This window comes from Argopecten irradians, chromosome 9, assembly GCF_041381155.1.
Source record: "Argopecten irradians isolate NY chromosome 9, Ai_NY, whole genome shotgun sequence".
Lineage (NCBI taxonomy): Eukaryota > Metazoa > Mollusca > Bivalvia > Pectinida > Pectinidae > Argopecten > Argopecten irradians.
In genome coordinates this window covers 28,041,339-28,062,656 of record NC_091142.1, presented here as the reverse complement: position 1 = coordinate 28,062,656, position 21,318 = coordinate 28,041,339, and the positions used below count along the sequence as shown (strand labels likewise).

At 32.6% G+C, this 21,318-nt stretch overlaps 2 protein-coding genes across 3 annotated transcripts in view; one reads left to right on the top strand and one right to left on the bottom strand.

The window, feature by feature from the left end:
• The window catches only part of LOC138331950 (uncharacterized), a 55,194-nt gene that overhangs the window by 7,072 nt on the left and 26,804 nt on the right, over positions 1-21,318 (bottom strand). The window contains exon 1 of one of the 2 annotated variants that reach the window (XM_069279845.1): positions 10,143-10,247. The exons of the other annotated variant lie outside the window; for it this stretch is intronic. The gene's annotated coding sequence lies outside the window, so the exon portion shown is untranslated. Of the gene's footprint in view, positions 1-10,142; positions 10,248-21,318 lie in introns of those variants that run through there. 2 annotated transcript variants of the gene reach the window in all.
• On the top strand, positions 10,268-21,000 carry LOC138331952 (protein CUSTOS-like). Its single transcript, XM_069279848.1, has 6 exons — positions 10,268-10,426; positions 11,476-11,530; positions 11,655-11,753; positions 12,295-12,356; positions 20,167-20,284; positions 20,720-21,000. The coding sequence occupies exons 1-6, from the start codon at positions 10,303-10,305 to the stop codon at positions 20,982-20,984; spliced, it is 723 nt and encodes a 240-aa protein (XP_069135949.1). The 5' UTR covers positions 10,268-10,302; the 3' UTR covers positions 20,985-21,000.

Below are 21,318 nucleotides of genomic sequence, written 5' to 3'. Positions count from 1 at the left end.
CATGCAGAATTAAATCCACTTCAAACTATATATGTGACGTCTTCAACTTATTGCAGGCTAGTTTTCATTTTCAACTTATTGCAGGCTAGTTTTCATTTTTTTATTACCGGTAAACACAATATGTTGATGATCCCAACCCCGCAAGTTACCTTGACCGTATATTGCGCCATGGTCCAATAATTATAACTTGTCAAACATACAGGTAAGCCACAGTATCCAGCTAACAGGTACCTCAAGGTGACCATCGATAAATGGCCAGAGGGCAGAATGGTTGTCTTCTGTATTTCACGGCCTTTCGAGAATTGACGGATCGCCAGCTGTCAATCAAACCGCACGTAACTTTGTATTTTGTATTGTGTGTGCTACGATGTTTGCCCTGACATTGAATAGAAACACGTGCGTTTGTGAGCACGAGGCGTTTTTTTTTATATTTTAATGTTAGGTATACCCTGATCACAAAAACCGCATGAAAATAATATGTCACCGGGTTAATTTTTCTTCCATGGTTGCTTAAAGATATGTATTAACGACTTAGTATTCCGGATTTTAAGGATTTTTGAATAAATAATATTTCCTCCTTGTAACATCACTCAAGGATTTATAAGTGAGATATATACGTCCCTGCATCACTTAACATATAAAGAATATGCTCGTAACATCTTCATACCTTCAGTAGGTGATATATAATTCATAACTATATCAAATAAGCTGGGTTTTCCACAATAAAACAAAATATCGTTATTTTAAAGTAATTCCGGACCCAATTTTAGTGAAAAATTACATCAAAATAGTCATGTTTTCTTTTTTTCTGGAAAAATGATCTCATGAAAAATCGATTTTTTAGAATTTCCATGAAGATTGGCCTATTTGCAATAAGAAAAGCCAATAAAAACTATACCTCACCGAATTATTTTTCAAAATATGACCGATTTACTTTCTAATACCCTTAAAATTTTAGCCTGAAAACGTTAAAAATAGGCGAATCCGTAGCACTTTTCAACGTTTTTGTATTCATTTACCTTTGTTAGTTTTATATATTCATTATATTATTGTAGTATACAAAATAACATTATAATTGCATATCTTACATATGATTTTATACATCTATTATGTAAAATATAATAAACCAGTTTGCAAGCTACATGTAGGCCTAACCTCAAACTTTCAAAAAGACTCTAATACAGCAGGAAATATATAAGCTTTTTTCTGAGACAAATATTTTGCTCTGTGATATACTGTGTATTAAAACGGATTATTTTCCGTAATAGCATCTTTCAAATCATAAGTAAAGATTTTAACAAAAAATAAAATGAAAATATGTTCCAGCGATTTTAATTCCGTATATTGTTTATCCGTTTCCGGATGAAAATTAGTATACCGGTATGTTACGATTCGTATCTATCGAAGCTCAAAACTCGAATGTTTGCATTTAAAACATCGCTGACTTCCTTCAGCATTGATATATTGTGGGAATTAAGATATATCCTGTAGAAACATAGGTACATAGAATGACGGTCATTCTGATGTTCAGTTACTACTGTAGGCGTAACTGATGCGAAGTTTTTCGTTTTGGGTCCCCGTCAATCCCATGTATTCCATGTGATTGTTTAGCGACCATTATGAGTCTTGAAATTGATTTCATGCACGAATCTTCAAAATTATACTATATTTATCGATTAGCACACAGTTCACACCTTTAGATCGGTAATTACACGTCAAGTAAATCAGAAGTGAGTTATAATAGGTGGGTACGGAGAAATAAAATATGTTTGCCAGGATCCGGAAAGCGACGTTACAAACGTATGACGTCACAGAAGGGACGGTCTACGTTAAGTGTACAATATACTGTACATGTACAGTAGTCGATCAAAATATTTCATTACATATACTACATCTTAGTATATCCATGTATTGATAACACATTTTCAGCTGATTTTGTTACCACGTAACACTCGCGGTTTGTAATAGAAGGTCAGAATCGGATGTTGTTAAATTATCAGAGTTTCTAAAATAAAAATAATTGCGACAAATACAGAATCTAATCAACAACTATTTATGTATCTACAGTTTCAATTGGTAGATGTTGGATATATTTTGACTCTGTCTGATTAATTTATTACCAGGCATGTGACCTGGCATTTAAGCGATCGATCCTTTGATCAGTGTTGATGCTCGCGAGCAACCACATGTCCGATACTAAATTATTTCTTGCTTAAACCAGTGCTTAGAGGTTCCTCAATCGGTTGACAAAATAAAATGTAATTTCTAATGCCGACCTTTAAAGATGCTCCACCGCCGACAGAGCATAAATGATGTTAATCATTTGAACGATAATTGGTGTTTAATCGTGTATATATATGCCTAATTAACACAAAAAAATAATATATAATAATTTATTTCGCTTTTGGTGCATGCGCAATCAGTACTTCATTCCATATAGGATATAGTGCCACGGAATTTTTTCGGGATGCAATTACATTTATGTATTATTTTTCATATTTTTAACTTGAAGTAAAATTAGAAGCTAAAACTTTTCAATGGTGGTTATGGTGTAAAGTAAGTAACTTTTGTAACTGGAGAAAAATACTAAATCGTCTGCTCCTGTTTTTTAATAGTGAAAAAATACCATTTGTCAGCGGTGGAGCATCTTTAAGGTCTATCGACGATTTCTCAAAATTCCGATGCTTTGCAACGCGCCGTGTTCCATGTAGCTAAAGTATACATTTGACAGGGCTTAAAGTGTACACGGAACGGAAAATTATATTTTGATATGTTATTCTGTGTGATCTCCTGACAAGAATGTTGAAAACCGCATCAAAATCGGCCGCTTCAGTACCGAGATACCGCCCTCCGAAGTGCTTGATTTTTACCTGTATATCGACTGCTAATCAGGGTATCGGCTGCTCACCCTGATTTGGGAAATGACAGGATGTGATGTCACGAGGACAACGGCAGTATGAGCTGTGTATGTTTGGTAGTGGGGTTATAGCACAAAGGTGGACATATATATATTCCTGAAATGGGGCTACGATAATTTGACAAATATATATTCAGTTATGATGACGATTTGATCATATAATATGAGGAAATATTGCAACTGAAATAAGGCTAAAATACATATTTAGAATAAGTCTAAAGGCATCACCTTGTGTAAACTTTTATACATGCACGACTCGGTACATTTTTACTAGAGATCTAATCTCTGTTTCAACAAATTACTAAATTATCAAACTTCGGGAATATTCAATTTTCACTATGTAATCTTAAAAGAGACAATTCGGAAAATGATTGTCATATAATTATCCATTTGAATATGTTTCTGTATAAATAAAAATCCACTGCTATGAATTTCAAGAACCAACATAACAAAAAAGAAAATGTGTTGAATGTATTTTATAGTTCAATACACGTAGCCATCATAGACATAAATTGGGGGGGGGGGGGGGGGGGGGGGGGGGGGGGGGGGGAAACAATAAAACCAAATTTTTAGATGGTTTTGAAGTTTCAAAATTAAAGGATACAGAATCTTTAAGTTTGGAAGGGCTAATAACATATGAGGAGGCATCAGTAACTCTTAAAAATATGAAACATAATAAAAGTCCCGGGTCAGACGGGTACACATCAGAGTTTTTCAAATGTTTCTGGAAAAAATTAGGATTTTTTGTTGTCAGATCTATTAATCATGGTTACTTAAATGGTCAGCTTTCAATTACACAACGTCAGGGCATTATTACCTGCATTCCAAAGCCAAACAAATAAAAATATTTCATTAAAAACTGGCGTCCCATTTCTTTATTAAATATTGTTTATAAAATTGCCTCTGGAACAATAGCTAACAGATTTAAAAATATTTTGGATAAAATTATAAATTCAGATCAGACTGGTTTTATTTCTGGCAGATATTTAGGGGAAAACACTAGATTAGTTTATGACATCATGCAATACACTGAGGAATTTGATATCCCTGGAATGCTGTTAATTCTTGATTTTGAAAAAGCTTTTGACTCAGTGTCCTGGAAATTTATAGATGAAACTCTTAAATATTTTAATTTTGGAAACAGTATTAGGAATTGGATAAAAGTTTTACATTGTAATGCTAGCTCTGCAATTAATCAGGGAGGTAATTTGTCTTCTTTTTTTAATATTATGCGCGGTTGTCGTCAAGGCGATCCAATTGCCCCTTATATATTTATTATCTGTGCAGAAGTTTTAGCCATTCGTATTAGAAATAACAGAGATATTGTTGGTATAAATGTAGAAAATTGTAATATTTTAAATTCTCAATATGCTGATGATACATCCTTAATACTTGATGGTACCGAAAATTCATTAAGGGCTGCAGTTATGGAATTAAATAATTATGCAAAAATTTCAGGACTTAAAATTAATACAGGAAAATCTCAGGTTATTTGGATTGGTAGTAAAAAGTATAGCAGTGATACACTAATGCCAGGCTTGAACTTGCAATGGGGGGTTACTAAATTTACACTTCTAGGTATTGAATTTCATGTCGATCTTCACAAAATACCAAAATTGAACTATGATAAAAAAATAATTAAACTCAAAAATCTATTGCAGACATGGAACAGAAGGAAAATTTCACCAATTGGTAGAATCTGTATTATAAAATCTCTTTTGATCTCGCAATTAAATCATCTTTTTATCTCGCTTCCAAATCCGGATGAAGGTTTTGTAAAACAGCTCAACAGTATTCTTTTTAACTATCTATGGAATAGTGGTTCAGATAAAGTTAAGAGAGATGTAATTATACAAAGTTATATGGATGGAGGCTTAAAAATGATCAATCTCACAGCTTTTATAGATTCATTAAAAATTGGGTGGATAAGGAGAATATTTAGATCTAATGGTAAATGGCGTATGATTCTAAACTCTAAAGTTAATTTTCATCATTTGGCGAATTTTGGAAGTGAATACCTTAGTAAGATTTTGACAAATTGTAGAAATGCTTTCTGGAAAGATGTTTTTACAGCATGGTACAAATTAAGATCAAAGGGGAACCAGTTAAAAGCAGAAGAATACTCTGTATTCAAAATTCCAATTTGGTACAACAAAAATATTATTGTTGGAAACAAAACTGTTTGTTACATATCTTGGTTTAGAAAGGGAATCATAACCATACAAGACTTATTAAAAAGTGTTTCTCCATATTCTTTCTTTACATATGATGAATTCTGTAATATATATTATTGTGCGATAAGTAATTATCTTCAGTATCATGGACTTATATCTAGCATTAAAAAGTATCTGAAAAATGTACATGTACCAAATGAAAAATTATTTTACCCAATTATTCCTTTTAGCCTTGAATTAATATTGAAAAATAACCGTGGAGTCCAAGATTTTTACAGAGTTCTAGTTAAAAATGATACGGCTATAACTGGCCAGCATAAATGGAGAACCTCTTTTGACTATGCTCAAGAAATGTGGAAACAAATATACAATATACCCTTCATGTCTACTAATAATACTAAACTTCAATGGCTTCAGTTCAGAATTTCCCATCATATTCTAACAACTAATACATATCTTTGTAAAATTGGTCTTTCAAATAATCCTCACTGTATGTTATGTGCATTAGAAAGGGAGACAATCATACATCTTTTTTGGGAATGCTCTGAAGTTCAGAACTTTTTAGCCAATTTTGAAAACCTTTTGGATATTCTTTTTATTCCTTTTGCTATTAATAAAGAAACTATGCTTTTTGGGAAACTAGATCAAAATTGTATATATCATAGGATTGATAATGAAATTGTTCTTTATATTAAACATTATATTTACAAAACTAGATGCTTACATGGTTCATTAAATGTGACAGCTTTTTTAAACTCTATTAAAGAGTATTACTATATTCAAAAATATATAGCTTTTGGTAAAGGAGAAAAAGAAATTAATAGATTCAATAAAGATTGGCAAAAATGGTTAAAACTAGTGGAACTTGCAAACCCCTGACAGTTTGTCCATATTTTAAATTGAATTAAAATAGTTATTTATACATGTTTTTCCATGTGTCATGCTTGCACTATGTATATATTTGTATAGAGCTGTGAAGTGATATCCATTCTCTGTCCTTTCCCCCCCCCTTTTTTTTTTACTCTCTATCTCTTATGTTAATTGTTTATTTATTAGTTTATATACCATCCCTCTTCATACCTTTATCCCCCTTTACCTTCTTCCCATCTCCCCATCTGTTTTTTTTTCTTACCCCCTGCCCCTTTTTCATAAATAATAATAAAAAACAATGTAAACAATAATAATGTGTATGAGAGAAAAATGCCAGAATGGATGGAAATGGAAGTAATATGTATATATATGTATGTGGCAAATGTAGTCTTTGTTAAAACATTGTTTGGAAAATAAAAAATTAAAAAAAACCAAAACCAAATTTGAGAGTTTTAATTTATCATATAAAATTCATTTATAGCTATAACGTGTTTCTCTTCTCTTTTAAGCTATGTCGACATGTGTTATTTAAAACAATCTTCAAACAGTACATTTATTGATCATATAGATTGTAATTTTTGGTATCATTATAATGATCGATATTGACCAAAATTCACAAAGAATTGGATATCCGAAATCTAGTAACTATAAGATATTTCAAAAATTCTGACATTGTGCATTTATATTTGCATTGTTCTTTCTCGACATGCCATTTGTAATTAATTTTACAGTTTTTGTTATAAAAATACAGATGTACAAATGTATACATGGGTGTTTCTGAAGTATATACATGTAGTGGTTGATACACTTGTTATATGTTACGTACAAACGGTATATTTTACTTTTATTTTTAAACCAAAAATTTATAAGTGTTTACAAATATGACATTCTACAACAATAACATGATGGCCTATCGCTAACTTACCTGTGGACTGATATTTGACACGTGACGTGTGCTAATCAACAAAGCGTGACAGGTCACTAAACACCTTTCTTACGTAATCCCCTCATTAGCCAGGGTTGGTCACGCGTTTCAGTTGCTGCAGTATACAGGTATAGAGATTAACACGGCTAGACATTGAAAATATTCTGATTTTGAAACTTGATATCTGATATTTGGATTAGACATAGACATCTTTAGTTCGTCTGACCCGTGCATGATTTATTGTTCTAGTAAAGACACTATTGAATGAACTTGAGCGAAATATCAACAAGTGTCGTCGGACGTACTGTATTACGACTTTATATGAAAGCTGAATATATTTCGTCAAAAAACAATTAGATCGGAAAATATTACTCCATCTAAATTCTAAATATGTGTTACGGTTATCAAAACTTGATATATAGAATTAAATCACCAACTCACAGTAGAATTAAATGACAAACATATTTCTGGTAATTAAACAATGGTATTAAATGTGTATTAAGTCACACAATCGATTTCAGACATAACACAATTAGTAGATGCATTTGCATATATGCAAAAAAATCTGTTTAGAATCACACCTTAAGTCGTATTCGGGCAGGTTTAATGAAAAAGTCAGAATTTTGTAAAGTCGATTCAAGGATTTATTTGACCAGTAGACATTATACGACCCGGGTTGGGTTTTGAGAACATATACGTCCTTGATATAATATTCATGTATATATGGACCCAAACACCGCGGATATACAACGTACATGGATTATTATGTACATTTTATTGTGTATAATCATTTATCTACGACAGGTACATCAATGTATTTATGGCATAAATCCCTATTTCCATGCATATCCAAAACTCATATCTGTGATTGAGGATAATATTAAATAGGTATCTGACATGTACACAGGTATTTGTGTCTTCAAAATCGATTTTTACAAACGGATGGTTCATATTAGATGGCAGACACCGAATATCGCCACTCTAACTTATGCGAGTAGAGTCGATCCCGTTGTCCTCGTGACGTCACAGGTCAGGGGTCCTGAATCGGGGTCAGTGGCTTGGGGTTTCAGGTGTGTTCTAGAGAAACGGCGCATGATCTCTAATACCGTAATCGCTATGAAACTCGTACTTTCGCCATTCTAAATTTTATCCAATGACGCATTTATCAAGCCTTATATACCAAACCATTCCGTATACACTATTTCACGCACCTTGCCGTTTTGAAAACTATATTCCATACATACATAGTTATCTCTTGGGCGACGATTTGCCATCACTGAAAATCTCTGACTTCACGTAAGTTCATTACTTTATGTGTTCGAATAAGAATTTCATCTATGTCCTGGGTTCAAACTATCCAAAGTAAGATTTATTAGATAAAAAAAATCAATGTTTTAACTGTATAACATAAGCTAAGAAAAACAGTTTTTTACTGGGAAAATGCGGGTTGATGAGACATAACAGCAGTGGTTTACCGTAAGGACCTGTACGCAGTTAATTTGCTTTTATATTAAAGGGGCAATTCAGTCTAAGAAAACATTAAAATTTGTACATATATAAAAAAAAACCCAGTTCTAATGGTAATTAGATCAGTCGGTTTTACTGTGATATGCCTGAAAAGCCCATGGTGGTGACATGTGTGTGAAATGTTCCAACTCTCTCGCTGTCCGCCATTACACACTGTGGTCAAATTTCTTGTATGCCGAACCCTATCCCGTGCTCGTAGAGTAATGCAACTTTTGTCTAGAACTGCTCTAATCGCTCTGACAGTAGTGTGTTTACCTTATTATGTGAATTGTCTTGCCAAAAAATCATTTAGTGGTTATGTAGTTCATTTGTTTAACGTGCGTGACTTTGGCTCGGGTATGGGTACAGCGTCCATATAGTACCTGCTTAATCGTATTGAACAACGATTTGATATTTCAACGATATTAATTAAAATACTTAACAATGTTGAGGAATTTGTCAATGTTTTACGTTATATGTTTCATAAGAAATGTAGAACAATACATTTATGCTATATTTGGCTTCTTGGTTATGTAAAATAATTAGCTTGAGTTAATTGTCTCTTTAACTGTAACTTCTATTAAATGTCCCCTTTTATAAATTAAATTGTATGATAATGTACTGATACATTTTACTTTATATGTATCAATTCGAATAAACATTACAGTGCGAATGATTTCCAGTTATTAACGGCACTTTCATGTGTAGAATATTACGTTTCTGATCGCAATAAATACTAGTATCTGTCAAAGTCTATATAGACTACAGAATAAATATATCTTTTCTCATATCTTCTAACACATCTATCTAGTCTTTCTGTGGTCTGAATGTACTGGATATATTACCTGTACACGATGTCCACCTGCAGTGGACACACGATGTCCACCTGTAGTCTAAATCTTGTGCACTCCGTGTCTACCTGTAGTCTAAACCTCGTGCACTCCGTGTCCACTCGTAGTTCACACCGTGTGCACAATGTGTAACCTTTAGTCTACTACCAACCGTATTCGTGTAACATAATTATTTTACACGTATTATTCTTTTTCAAAATCTTCTCTTACGTTTTTACATTTACCTACCCGCTGAAAATTCTGCAAACAACTTTGAGATCATTGTAAAGATGCTCCACCGCCGACAGAGCATAAATGATATTCATCATTTGAACAGTAATTGGTGTTTAATCGTGTGTATGTATGTCTAATTAGCACAAAAAATGTAATGAAATAATTTATTTTGCCTTTGGTGCATAAGCAATCAGTATTTCATTCCATATAGGATATAGTGACATGGAATTTTTTCGGGATGCAATTAATTATTTTTTATATTTTAACTTAAAGTAAAATTAGAAGCTTAAACTTTTCAATGGTGGTAATGGTGTAAAGTAAGTAACTTTTTTAACTGAAGAAAAATACTAAATCGTCTGCTCATATTTTTGATAGTGAAAAAATACCATTTGTCAGCGGTGGAGCATCTTTAAACTCATGTAGTGATTGAATAAGTCTAAATATAACCACTTTGTTTTTGAACCGCGCACCTCTCGTAAATGAATACACATGTACACAGTTTCATGTGTTATCCAATACGATTTAATCATTTATTGACTTGAAATCAACCATTGGAACGAAGCAGAATTAAATATGCTATTTTTAGATTAAACCATTCTACAATTACCAAAGGTTTTGACGTTCTCCACCAATGCCATGCTTTTAATCGTAATTTGAAACAAATAGCAAAATCACATCAGACTTACGCTAAATTTCTTACGGGATCGATTTCGTATACAGGAGCCCATCTTTGAACTGTCACAAACGGCGTCAAAAGGCATCTGGATACTGTACGTTTATGTCGATACGTTCCGCATTATTAATGACCGGAAGTTCAATCCGAAAGTTTTAAAAATCATTACAAACATGGCCTCCGATTCCGAATCCGACAGCTCGGTTGAGGATGAAAATCAGCGCCAACGTTTGTTAGATGCTGCCGTAGACGTAACAACTATCGTTAAACCAACAAAGTCGAAAGAGGAACCTACCGGTAACTTACTTTTCACTGTCATTGTCGCAGTATTTTATGGAACAGTAGAAGACAGTAGAGACTAAGAACAGCAAGTTACAGCATGGGGCACAAGCATTTATTCGTGTTCTTCTTCTTCATGAAAATTATATGTACATGCTTATACGACTTTTAAAGTACCATAGTATAAATCGTATTCTGTACTGTATGAAGGTTGTAGGCATATATGATTTTACTGCTGGAATACACATAAGTTGTTTTTTATACGAGTTACCTCCCGTCGAACATTTAACTGTAATAAGGTCCCTCTAAAGTACTGAAATATTTTTCTGCAATAATAGACTTTTCGCTTGATTAATGCGTGTGATGCCAGTGAATTTTTGAAATGACCAATATATTTACCACTGTCCTGAATTTTGACCTTTGACCCATATTTAAAAAAAAAAACTTACTCTTTAAAGATGCTCCACCGCCGACAGAGTAGAAATGATATTCATCATTTGAACAATATTTGGTGTTTAATCGTGTAGAAATATGCCAAATTAACACACAAAAAATAATGTAAAATAATTTATTTCGCCTGTGGTGGCGTGCATGTGCAATCAGTACTTCATTCCATTTAGAATATAGTGCCACAGAATTTTTTCGGGATGCAATTTATTATTTTCATGTTTTTAACTTGAAGTAAAAATAGAAGCTCAAACTTTTCATGGGTTGTTATCGTGTAAAGTAAGTAACTTTTGTAACTGAAGAAAAATACTAAATCGTCTGCTCCTGTTTTTGATAGTGAAAAAATACCATTTGTCAGCGGTGGAGCATCTTTAACCATTTCCAACATTTCATGGCTCTTGTCATTGAAACATATTCATTAACCAGTTTCCTTACTTGAATTAATTTCTGTCATTTCAAGTAAAGTGGTATTCATCCCAAGCTTCTCTGTTCTGAAGGCCTCAACAAAAAATTAGTAAATGAAAATATTTATTAAATTAAAACTGAAGATATCAATACTTTATAGTTCTCTATTGTATTTCTTTTACATAACAAAAAAAGTTTGTTTTTTTCTGTTTTAGGCATTCAGTCAGCTAAGCACAGGGAACGGCCCATACCAAATTTACCATCAAAGAGGTAAACTGACTATCCTTGTGGAATTGTTTTGTTTGTTTGAAACCACAAAAAAAAAAAAAACTCGAAATTAACAGGAAAAACATATATATGTTACATATATTAATATAAGACAGGTTTGTTGTAGACCATCTCAGACAGCAGAGCATGAAGAGAAAAATGACCTGAATACAACACCAGAGTTCAAAGCATTTGTAGCCAAGAAATTATCCCAGATGTTGGACCAGTAGGTATCAATATTTCAACAGCCAACAAAGTCTTAAGTAATTTTTCACGTTTCGGTTAGCATACTAATAATAATGTATTGATATGCTGGCAAGGCATGTAAAGTTTCAAAACTTTGCAAAATTGATATCATATCATATGATGTCTTTAAGGACTTTCTCAATGTGATTTAATTTTGCGATTTAGAGTCGCATACAATGTATGTATAATTGTATCGTACATTTGCTTTGGACAACCGCATTGTTAAATAATTAATTAATTCATTTTCATGAAGGCTTGATATCGTTTACTAAAATTTCATTTACACTTCACAGTCAAACCTGCATTAAGACCACCTCTCTGTCTTTCTGTCTATCTTCTTTTGAAATAAGATCACTTTCTCATGAACTCAGATAGTCCATTTCAACAATTTAACCTTTGTGTAAAAAGTTCATGACTATAGAGACCATTTTTGGTCCCTTGGGCAGTCTTTACAGATAGGTTTGACTGTAATTTACATTCACAAGAATTATTCTTGTAATATTCTTTCAATTTATTTGCAGTGAGGTAGAAGAACACCAATCAGAAAATGCAAACTTGAAACCTGTGAGCTATGAGGACACTGGTATGGTTTTATAATCTAACCCTTATTTCTCATCCTCGATACACCAGGGATTACTATCACTGACATTATATCCACCCCTGGACTATCTCATAGTAAAACTGGAGATAACAATGTCGACATAGGTAATTTTTAGTATCCTTGACTTTGATGTACATCAAATCTATTGTATAACGGAACTGTGGTTAACTTTGTTGCTTTGAAGTCGACTGGCACTCTCTCTGTAATTTTCAAAGGAAGTCTCTGCAGGTCCGTGTTTGGTCAATTTTTTAGCCCACCATCATCAGATGGTGGGCTATTCAAATTGCTTTTCGTCCATGGTCGTCCGTCCTTCCGTCCGTTAACAATTCTTGCCATCTCCATTTCTCAGAAAGTACTGAAGGGATCATTCTCAAATTTCATGTGTAGGTTCCCCTAGGGCCCTAGATGTGCATATTGCGTTTTGGAAGGGATTGCCTTTTGGAAGTGATTGGTCAACAAGATGGCTGCCAAGCCGCCATCTTGGATTTTGATAGTGAAAATTTGTCATTGCTATTTCTCAGAAAGTACTGAAGGGATCATTCCTAAATTTCATATGTAGATTCCCCTAGGGCCCTAGTTGTGCATATTGATATTTAGGACTGATTGATCAATAAGATGGCTGACAGACAGCCATCTTGGATTTCGATAGTTGAAGTTTGTTATCACTATTTCTCAGACAGTACTCAAGGGATCATTCTCAAATTTGATATGCAGGTTCCCTTAGGGGCCTAGATGTGCATATTGGATTTTGGGACCGATCGGTCAACAAAATGGCCACCAAGCCACCATCTTGGATTTTGATAGTTAAAGTTTGTCATCACAATTTCTCAGAAACTACTAAAGGAATCATTCTCAAATTTCATATGTAGGTTCCCCTAGGGGCCTAGTTGTACATATTGCGTTTTGGAAGTGATTGGTCAGCAAGATGTCTGACAGGTCGCCATCTTGGATTTTGATAGTTGAAGTTTGTTACCACTATTTCACAAAAAGTACTGAAGAGATCTCTCTCTAATTTCATATCTAGGTTCCCCTAGGGCCTTAGTTTTGCATATTACATTTTGGGACCGAACGGTGACCAAGATGGCCGACATCTTGGGTTTTTGGCGAGGATCACCTCGCCATTGTGATCGTGGTTGCAAAATTCTCTTTCAGTCAATTTCCTCAATATGATTGGCTTAGAACTTGCTCGCAGATACTAGCGCTCCTAACGGCAGTGTATTCAACAACTTTGATTTTACCGGGAATTTTAAATAGCAAATTTTGAATATGAAAGTTACTGAAATAAGCGTATCTGTAATGTTGAAATAGGAGAAGTAGATAACTGCTTTCATATCCTTACCATATACACTATCCAAATGATCTTAGGTTGGAAAATTTTCACTTGAATTGTTTACAATGTATCTCGACTTTCCGTCCCGAAAATGTTGTTAACAATGCATGAAGACGTTTCGTCCCGAAAATGCTTCGCTTCGCCCCACGCGTTTTGTACCTATTAGTGACAATTATCCCGCAACGGAAAAATGAAATCAATGTTTCACCTCAAACATCAAAATTTTTACAATAATGATTTTTGTAATTTGAATCATATTAGTTCGGGAGCAAATAAATCTCAGGACGAAATGGAGATTTGTTTATCACGGCTGCGTTATGCCACATGTACGTGTAAATCCACAATGGAAGAAAGACAACTCTAAGAAAATTTAGGATAAACCTTTTAAACTGATCAAATAGCGCGTGAGAGACGATGAACATTTTCTAAATGTCCAAGCTGGCGTAATTTCCAACTTACGGCAGTTAATAAGGTATGAATATTTACCACATCCATAATTATCGATAATTTTATAAGCACATGTATACATTATCAGATTATATATACATATTAAAGCACGTATAGAGGTTGTCACTAAAAACATTTTAGCCACTTTCATCACATGTAGGCCCACAGGAGCTTGACGTTCTGATAATATATATAAACGTATTCAGTAAACTACGTAATGAACGAAGTATTTTTGGTCCGAATGACAAAAATCATACATAAAATGTTCGTATAACTCGAACTGAGATTTTTTTGGACTACTTCATTTGTAGATCGATGAAAATGCCGATTTCTTCTTCATAATTCTTCCGTAGAACGGCACTTAAAAAGCTGTTTCAATCTACAACAAACGTGGAGAAAACGGTTAAATGTTTAGCAATTATCCTGAGTTATATTTTATCAACAATCATCAGAGATTAGTAATTAAAACTTACATAAACATACTCCCGATTTTCACTTGCATTGTGTGATCACTCGAGCGGAACTAATCTCTACCACCTGGCACAGTCTTACAAAGGGGTGTTCTCTTAACGCCAACATATTTATCAACAACAGGTAGGTGTTGTTTTAGGAAACAATAGGAAGGCAATTATATACTGTTTCATATAAGCTGTCTTTATTTTCACCTGTAAAGTCACTTGAGATTTACCTGTATTTCAATCAGTATCATAGGTAACATTGGTGGGTTTTGGATAAAAATTCCTTCAATATATTCCGTATTATATACAACGTAAATTATTAATCAAAGATAATCAGTGCTTTAATATGCTAAGAATTAATATGGAGCTACATGTGGATTATTAAGAACGATGCATTTTGAGTTCCAGGTGAAATATTTTTTTACAAATCATATCTCAATTTTATCAGAAAAACAGGTTTCTTGATCAGTGTATATTCTAATGTAACAGTATTCTGTTTTGACATAGGAGTTCCAGTAGGGCTACATTCTTAGCCAACTTTCATTTCTTGTGACCGTGCATAGTTGCGCATGATTTCTCTTATCGCATAGACGTACACCGTGAAGTATTTGGTTAGAAAATGAGTGGAGAAAAAACAATATCACAAAAGTTTAAATTAATATTGTCGGAAATTTTGACCTGTTGATTATAGTTTAAGTTGGTAATCTATTGAAGCCGACACAAACACACATATATGATGTTTTATAAACATTGGTAATAATATATCATTGGGGTTTAATGCTCTATATGTATTTTTGATACAAAATATATTTTTAGAAGTCACTTAATAATGTAAAAATACTAAATGAAATGAGATTGAAGACTGTTACTTAGGGTCTTAACTATATTCATTTTAATACACATTATAGATGTTAATGTTGCAATACTGGCAAAATTATTTCAAGTCCATATGTTGAAGGTCTTGTAATTCTCAAAATGTTGCAAACTTTTAGTGCTCAGAATACCAAATTAACAGTTTTCTAATTTTTTCTGTTTAAAGATTATAGTACATATACCAATTTGTATCTAGTAACAATGTTTGACCGAAATTCAACCATAGGAAAGAAATTTATATGTTATTTCTAACATGCACAAAAATATATAATTTTACTGCGCTGTTAACGGACAACAGTTTAATTATTGGTTGCTCTTTTGCTATAATGATATACAAATGAACATGTACATTTACATTATAATGTAACATCACGCTGATCTAGAAATACCATCTTAGGATAAGAAAGCAGGAAAATTATATAATTATGATAAATGATGCATCCTAATGCAACTTTCAAAATATATTGTATGTTCTGTTAACTTAAAAAGGTCAGTCAAGTACAAGTAAAATTTGGAAATCATATTTGACATAAATTCACTTACTCTTTGGTAGGTTATTTACGCAGATGTTACATGTACATGTACTATATATGTATATAAGGTCACTTAACAGACATAAATGGAAGACCTTGTGGAAATATATCACGTTTCAACAGGCAAAAGTATTATATTATTTCAAACTTTTAATCAAATTGGTGTTACACTAAGTTGAAATTGGATAATTCCTTTTTGGATTTTTTCTTTGATATTACTGAATGGTAAAGTTACTTCCATGTGAAATAAGTTTCAAAGAATTTTGCTTGATTTTAGTATCAATCTATTGAAAATCTAATGAGATTTATACCGGAGATTTTAGATATATCAAGGAAATCTTTAAAATTCTTGAAATAAAATCATTGTGAATTTAATTTAATTTCATTCATAGATTCTATTATTATATTTTCATAGATATTAACAGAAACATATATTATGTATATATGTATCTGATATTAAATATGAACACTTATTGAAATGAAAATTAATCAATATACACTTAGATAAGTATCAATACAGGTAACTTTTATAGGTAAATTTACCTGTGGCATTGGGTCTGCCTTTAGGAAAAAGACTATAACCACTGTCACAACAAACTACCCTACAGCTAAATCAAAAATGTTGGCGTTCAGAGATACACCCCTTACAAATGCAATCACACAAAAGCCTACACGATCACTGTTTTTAGTGCGATTACATCTTTGAGTATGAACAATACTAGTTCTTTGAACTTTTTACTCGGCAAAATAAATTTATCACCGTGCCCATGCACACATGCATATGCATATACTTATACTTCTGTGTGCACATTATCAGATACATTATATGACAACTGCTGTATTACAATCAATTTATGAAGGACAAAACTCTAAAGAACAGGAGGACTAAAGAACAACAGAAAATAAATTTCAATAATATTTACTCTAAACTGGTATTGTTATTTATATATAAAAAAAAGTTTAATTATATGATATTAGCCTTTTCGGTAATTTCTCTGTTAATACATTTATTGTTTTCTTATGTTTTACAGAATGTCTACATGCAAGTATCATTTCAATTGGAACCAGTCCAGGAGAAAAAATGTGTGAACAAAATGAAAGAAATCATTTTCAACTGTGGTAGCTTAATACTGTAATAGGTTTTGATATGAAAATAATTACTATCATCATATTCAAATTCCATATATATAATACATTTAATGTTGTAAACATTTTTGATCCAAATAATTACCATCATCATCTTCATTCCATATATACAATACACATTAGTGTTGTGATTTGTGAATTTTACTTTAATATGCATATACTTGGTATTTGTTTATTTTCTATGACATCTACATGCTTGAAATAAAAAGAATAAATAAAACATTAAATTTATAACACAATATGACATTAGTTGTTCATATTTTTAGAAAACATATTAAGATTATTGTTAATAGTACACTAATCATCATCTTCGGCATACTTTATTCAAAATAAATTAGATATTAATTTGCATAACACAGGTTGTCTTATGTTTTCCCTCCTTGACTATCAATCTTCTCTGATCACTCTGAAAATGGTGATTTTACCTTTTTCGGTCGCCACATGAAACTGCCTTAAATCAATTATATCCAATGCAATGAGACAACTGCATTTATTATAACGCTGTAAGGCAATTCTGCAAGATCAGCTTACATTGTTAATTTACATTGAAAATATACATGCACAGTATGGTACCTTATTTATATCTCCTTTCCTATTTTCAATATACCTTGATGACTTGGAATCTTATCTGGCGGAAAAAGAATGTTAATTGTCTGACAACTATTGACAAATTATTTACAGATAATATTGAAATGTATCCCAAACTTTTATCATTTTATATGGCGATGACACTGTTCTACAACAAATGTTAAACGGATTTGAATAATATTGCATTACATTATTGCATTACATGGAAATTATAATCTAATATATCAGAAAGATAAAAGTTGTAATATTCTCAAAACGTAAATTGGCCCAACAACAAGAAGGGTATACATATCTATGTATATTTTTTAACATTAATGGTAGCGTTTTTAAAGAAAAGGAAAAAAAACTGCTGAACAAACAATTAAATCAGTGTCTACTATTTTTAAGAAACAAAAGAATGTATCCCTTCCTGTTGATTTTAAACTGAAAATATTTTAGTCACTTGTAATGCCAGTTTTATTATGCTCATCAGAAGTATGGGGATTTGAAAATACAAATATTGTAGAAAAACTCATTTGTAATTTCCTCAAGTTAAAAAAGTGCATAAAACAATTCATGGTTTATGGCGAGCTAACAAGATACCCAATTGATATTGGAATAAAATGTAGAAGATTACTTTTTGGCATAATGTATACTTAACATGAAAATAGACCAGACGATTTTAGCTCGCCTATTCGAAGAATAGGGGGAGCTAATGTTGTCACCCCGGCGTCGGCGTCAGCGTTGGCGTCCCATTTCACGTTAAAGTTTTTGAGCAAGCTTCTGTTTCGTCAATTGTTTAAGCTTAAGTCATCATAAATGTTTCTGATTTTATTTTCCTAATGTGTATGGATGCTGAATGTGATAATACAACCAATTTTGGGCCCTTTAGGGGTTTTTTGAGTCTGTTAATTTGTCATATTTCACGTTAAAGTTTTTGAGCAAGTTTCTATTTTGTCTATTGTTTAAGCTTAAGTCATCATACATGTTTATGATTTTATTTTCCTAATGTGTATGGATGCTGAACGTGATAATACAACCAATTTGGGGCCCTTTAGGTTTTTTTAGTCTGTTAATCTGTCATATTTCCATGTTTAAATAGTAAATACTTGAACAACAACTTCTTCTGAATAGGCGAGCTTTGCTGTTCTCCGACAGCTCTTGTTTAAATGGCTATAAGATGTTTAAGATATTTTATCAGAGCTAGTTTAAATCATGTTTGGATATATCAATCAACTTGCTGTTTTACAAAAGACTAATTACAAAAACTTGTTAAAAGTAGACCAATTGACCAGTTTATTCAGAAATGGTATGACTATATTGATAAGTCTTCTTGAGGACTGACATATTCTATATTTAAGACATTTTGGCATAGAAAAATATGCCTCTTGTCTGTCTCTGCTGCAAAACAATACTTGTTAACTGATACTTTGGTCCCAGGAACTTAATGAGAATAGCAATTCAGAATGGATATTTTAATTGACATCAAATTAACAAGGAAAAGGTTAAAGATGCTATAAAGTCATTTGGCATATAACACCATAGGAAATATTAGAATGGGCTCCTAAGAGTTTAGTATATGCTTCTTATTTAACACCTTGGTGTCCAAGGAATCCTCAAAAGTCCAAACTGGAAGGAACACTAGCAAACTTTATTTCTTATTGTCCAAAAAATGTTGACTTTAGAAATATATCCTCCAATCATTGAGACCGAGCCATTTAGTACTTTCAGTACTTTGATTATTATTGAAGTTTGTTACAGTTATGTCTTCGAAAGCACTGAAGGGATCTGTCTCAAATTTCATGTGCAGGTTCCCCTAGGGCCCTAGCTGTGCATAATGCATTTTGGGACACATCAGTGAAGAAGATGGCCATCTTGTATTATGATAGTTGGAATTTGTAAACACTTTTTCTAAAAAAGTACTGAAGTGATCTGTCTCAAATTTTATATGTAGTATGTTTGAAAAAAGTTTGAAAAGCAGAGAAAAGATCCCTCTTTCCATTGTCAGACATAGATCATTCTTTGGTGGGCGCCAAGATCCCTCTGGGATCTCTTGTTTTCTCTTGGACTGCCTCATTGAGATAACCTAGGGATGGATATGATGTAATTGATATAACCCCGGGAGTATCGAGGATGTTATTTCTCCATCAATTTCTGAAGTAAAAATGGACATATTAGTCATAGATTTTAATATAACTTACATGAGGCGATAAATGAAGTTTTGTGTGATACTTTGTTAGGAGAAATCAGGCTAAAAACACAGCAAGTTTTAAGAGCATATGTAAGAGTCTGCTTTTCTTCTGAATTGGTTGGAAATACTGTCAGTGATACTTACCAATATAATTGAAGAAATTAATTAATAGAGATTTAACTAAAAACATACTCTACCAACTGTAACTTTAAGAAGCTGTCTATTTCTACACCGTTTGGTATAATAGGCATAAGGCTGTGTGTGGGGTCAAGTCATCGTTTAAAGACAGATTGTAATCCAGAAGATATTCCAATACAAAGGAAGCAAGTCCAAAAGAAAAGAGCCCCTGAGAGCAGTAGTGACTGGTGAGTTAACCTTAGAACGGATATATGTATCGGCCCACTATACTTTTCTGCCTGGTGTAAAATAGAATCTGTGGGTCCTAGTGGAGCACTGCCACAGTGAATCTTTTAGGTTTTCAATTACTTCATGCATTTTATTTATTTTTGTAAAATACAATACAGCTGTACAATGTTATTAAGTATTTGCAAGAAGGGACTACAGTAAAATGCAATTATTTATTACAGGAATGTCTTGAAATATGGTTTGCACTTTACACGTAGATTTCACATAAATTGTTCATGGTATATAGATTCAGAGCAGCATATTGCGAGTATATTGAGTTACCTCCCTTTTCATGATTGATAGGTAGTCTTTGAGATTATATTACATGTAATTATTAATTATTAACTCAAATTAATAATGGGACCAATAGTAATTGATGGTGTTCTCTACTTCAGTTCATCAGAAGACGAAAGATTGGCTGCTGCTGCAGTGTCACATGATTTTATAATCAAACAAAGCAAGGTTTCCATTGGTTCCCAGGACAACCAATCAACTGTTATAAAAGCTACAACAGTGAACATTCTACAAAATGGAAAAGATTTGGAGTCAAATTTAGAGGCTAAAGTTTGCGATCAAACAGCTTCTAAGGGCTGTATACAAGAAAGTGTGTCAAAAAGTAAACATAAGAAAAAGAAGAAAAAGAAAAAAGCAGAAAATTAAAGAAAACTGCTAAAAATTTGTTTGCTTGTTTTCATTTTAAGTTCCCTGCTGGTGACATTGGAAGGGACATCTTCATCTGTCTGTACATATAAGGTTTGTCAGAGCTCTGATGGTTCCATATTTTCATCAATTACCATTAAACTAGACATGTATTTTCAGGTTTACAAGGTCAAGTTCACTGTAACTATATTTAGAACAACATACTCGACAATCTCACAGCTTTATTTTTCATGAAATTTATATCTATATACATTTGTTCATAGAGAGAATTAAAATGTCTTTGGCAAGTTCAAGTGCAGGGTCTTCAAGTCAAAGACCACTTACTATCACTTAC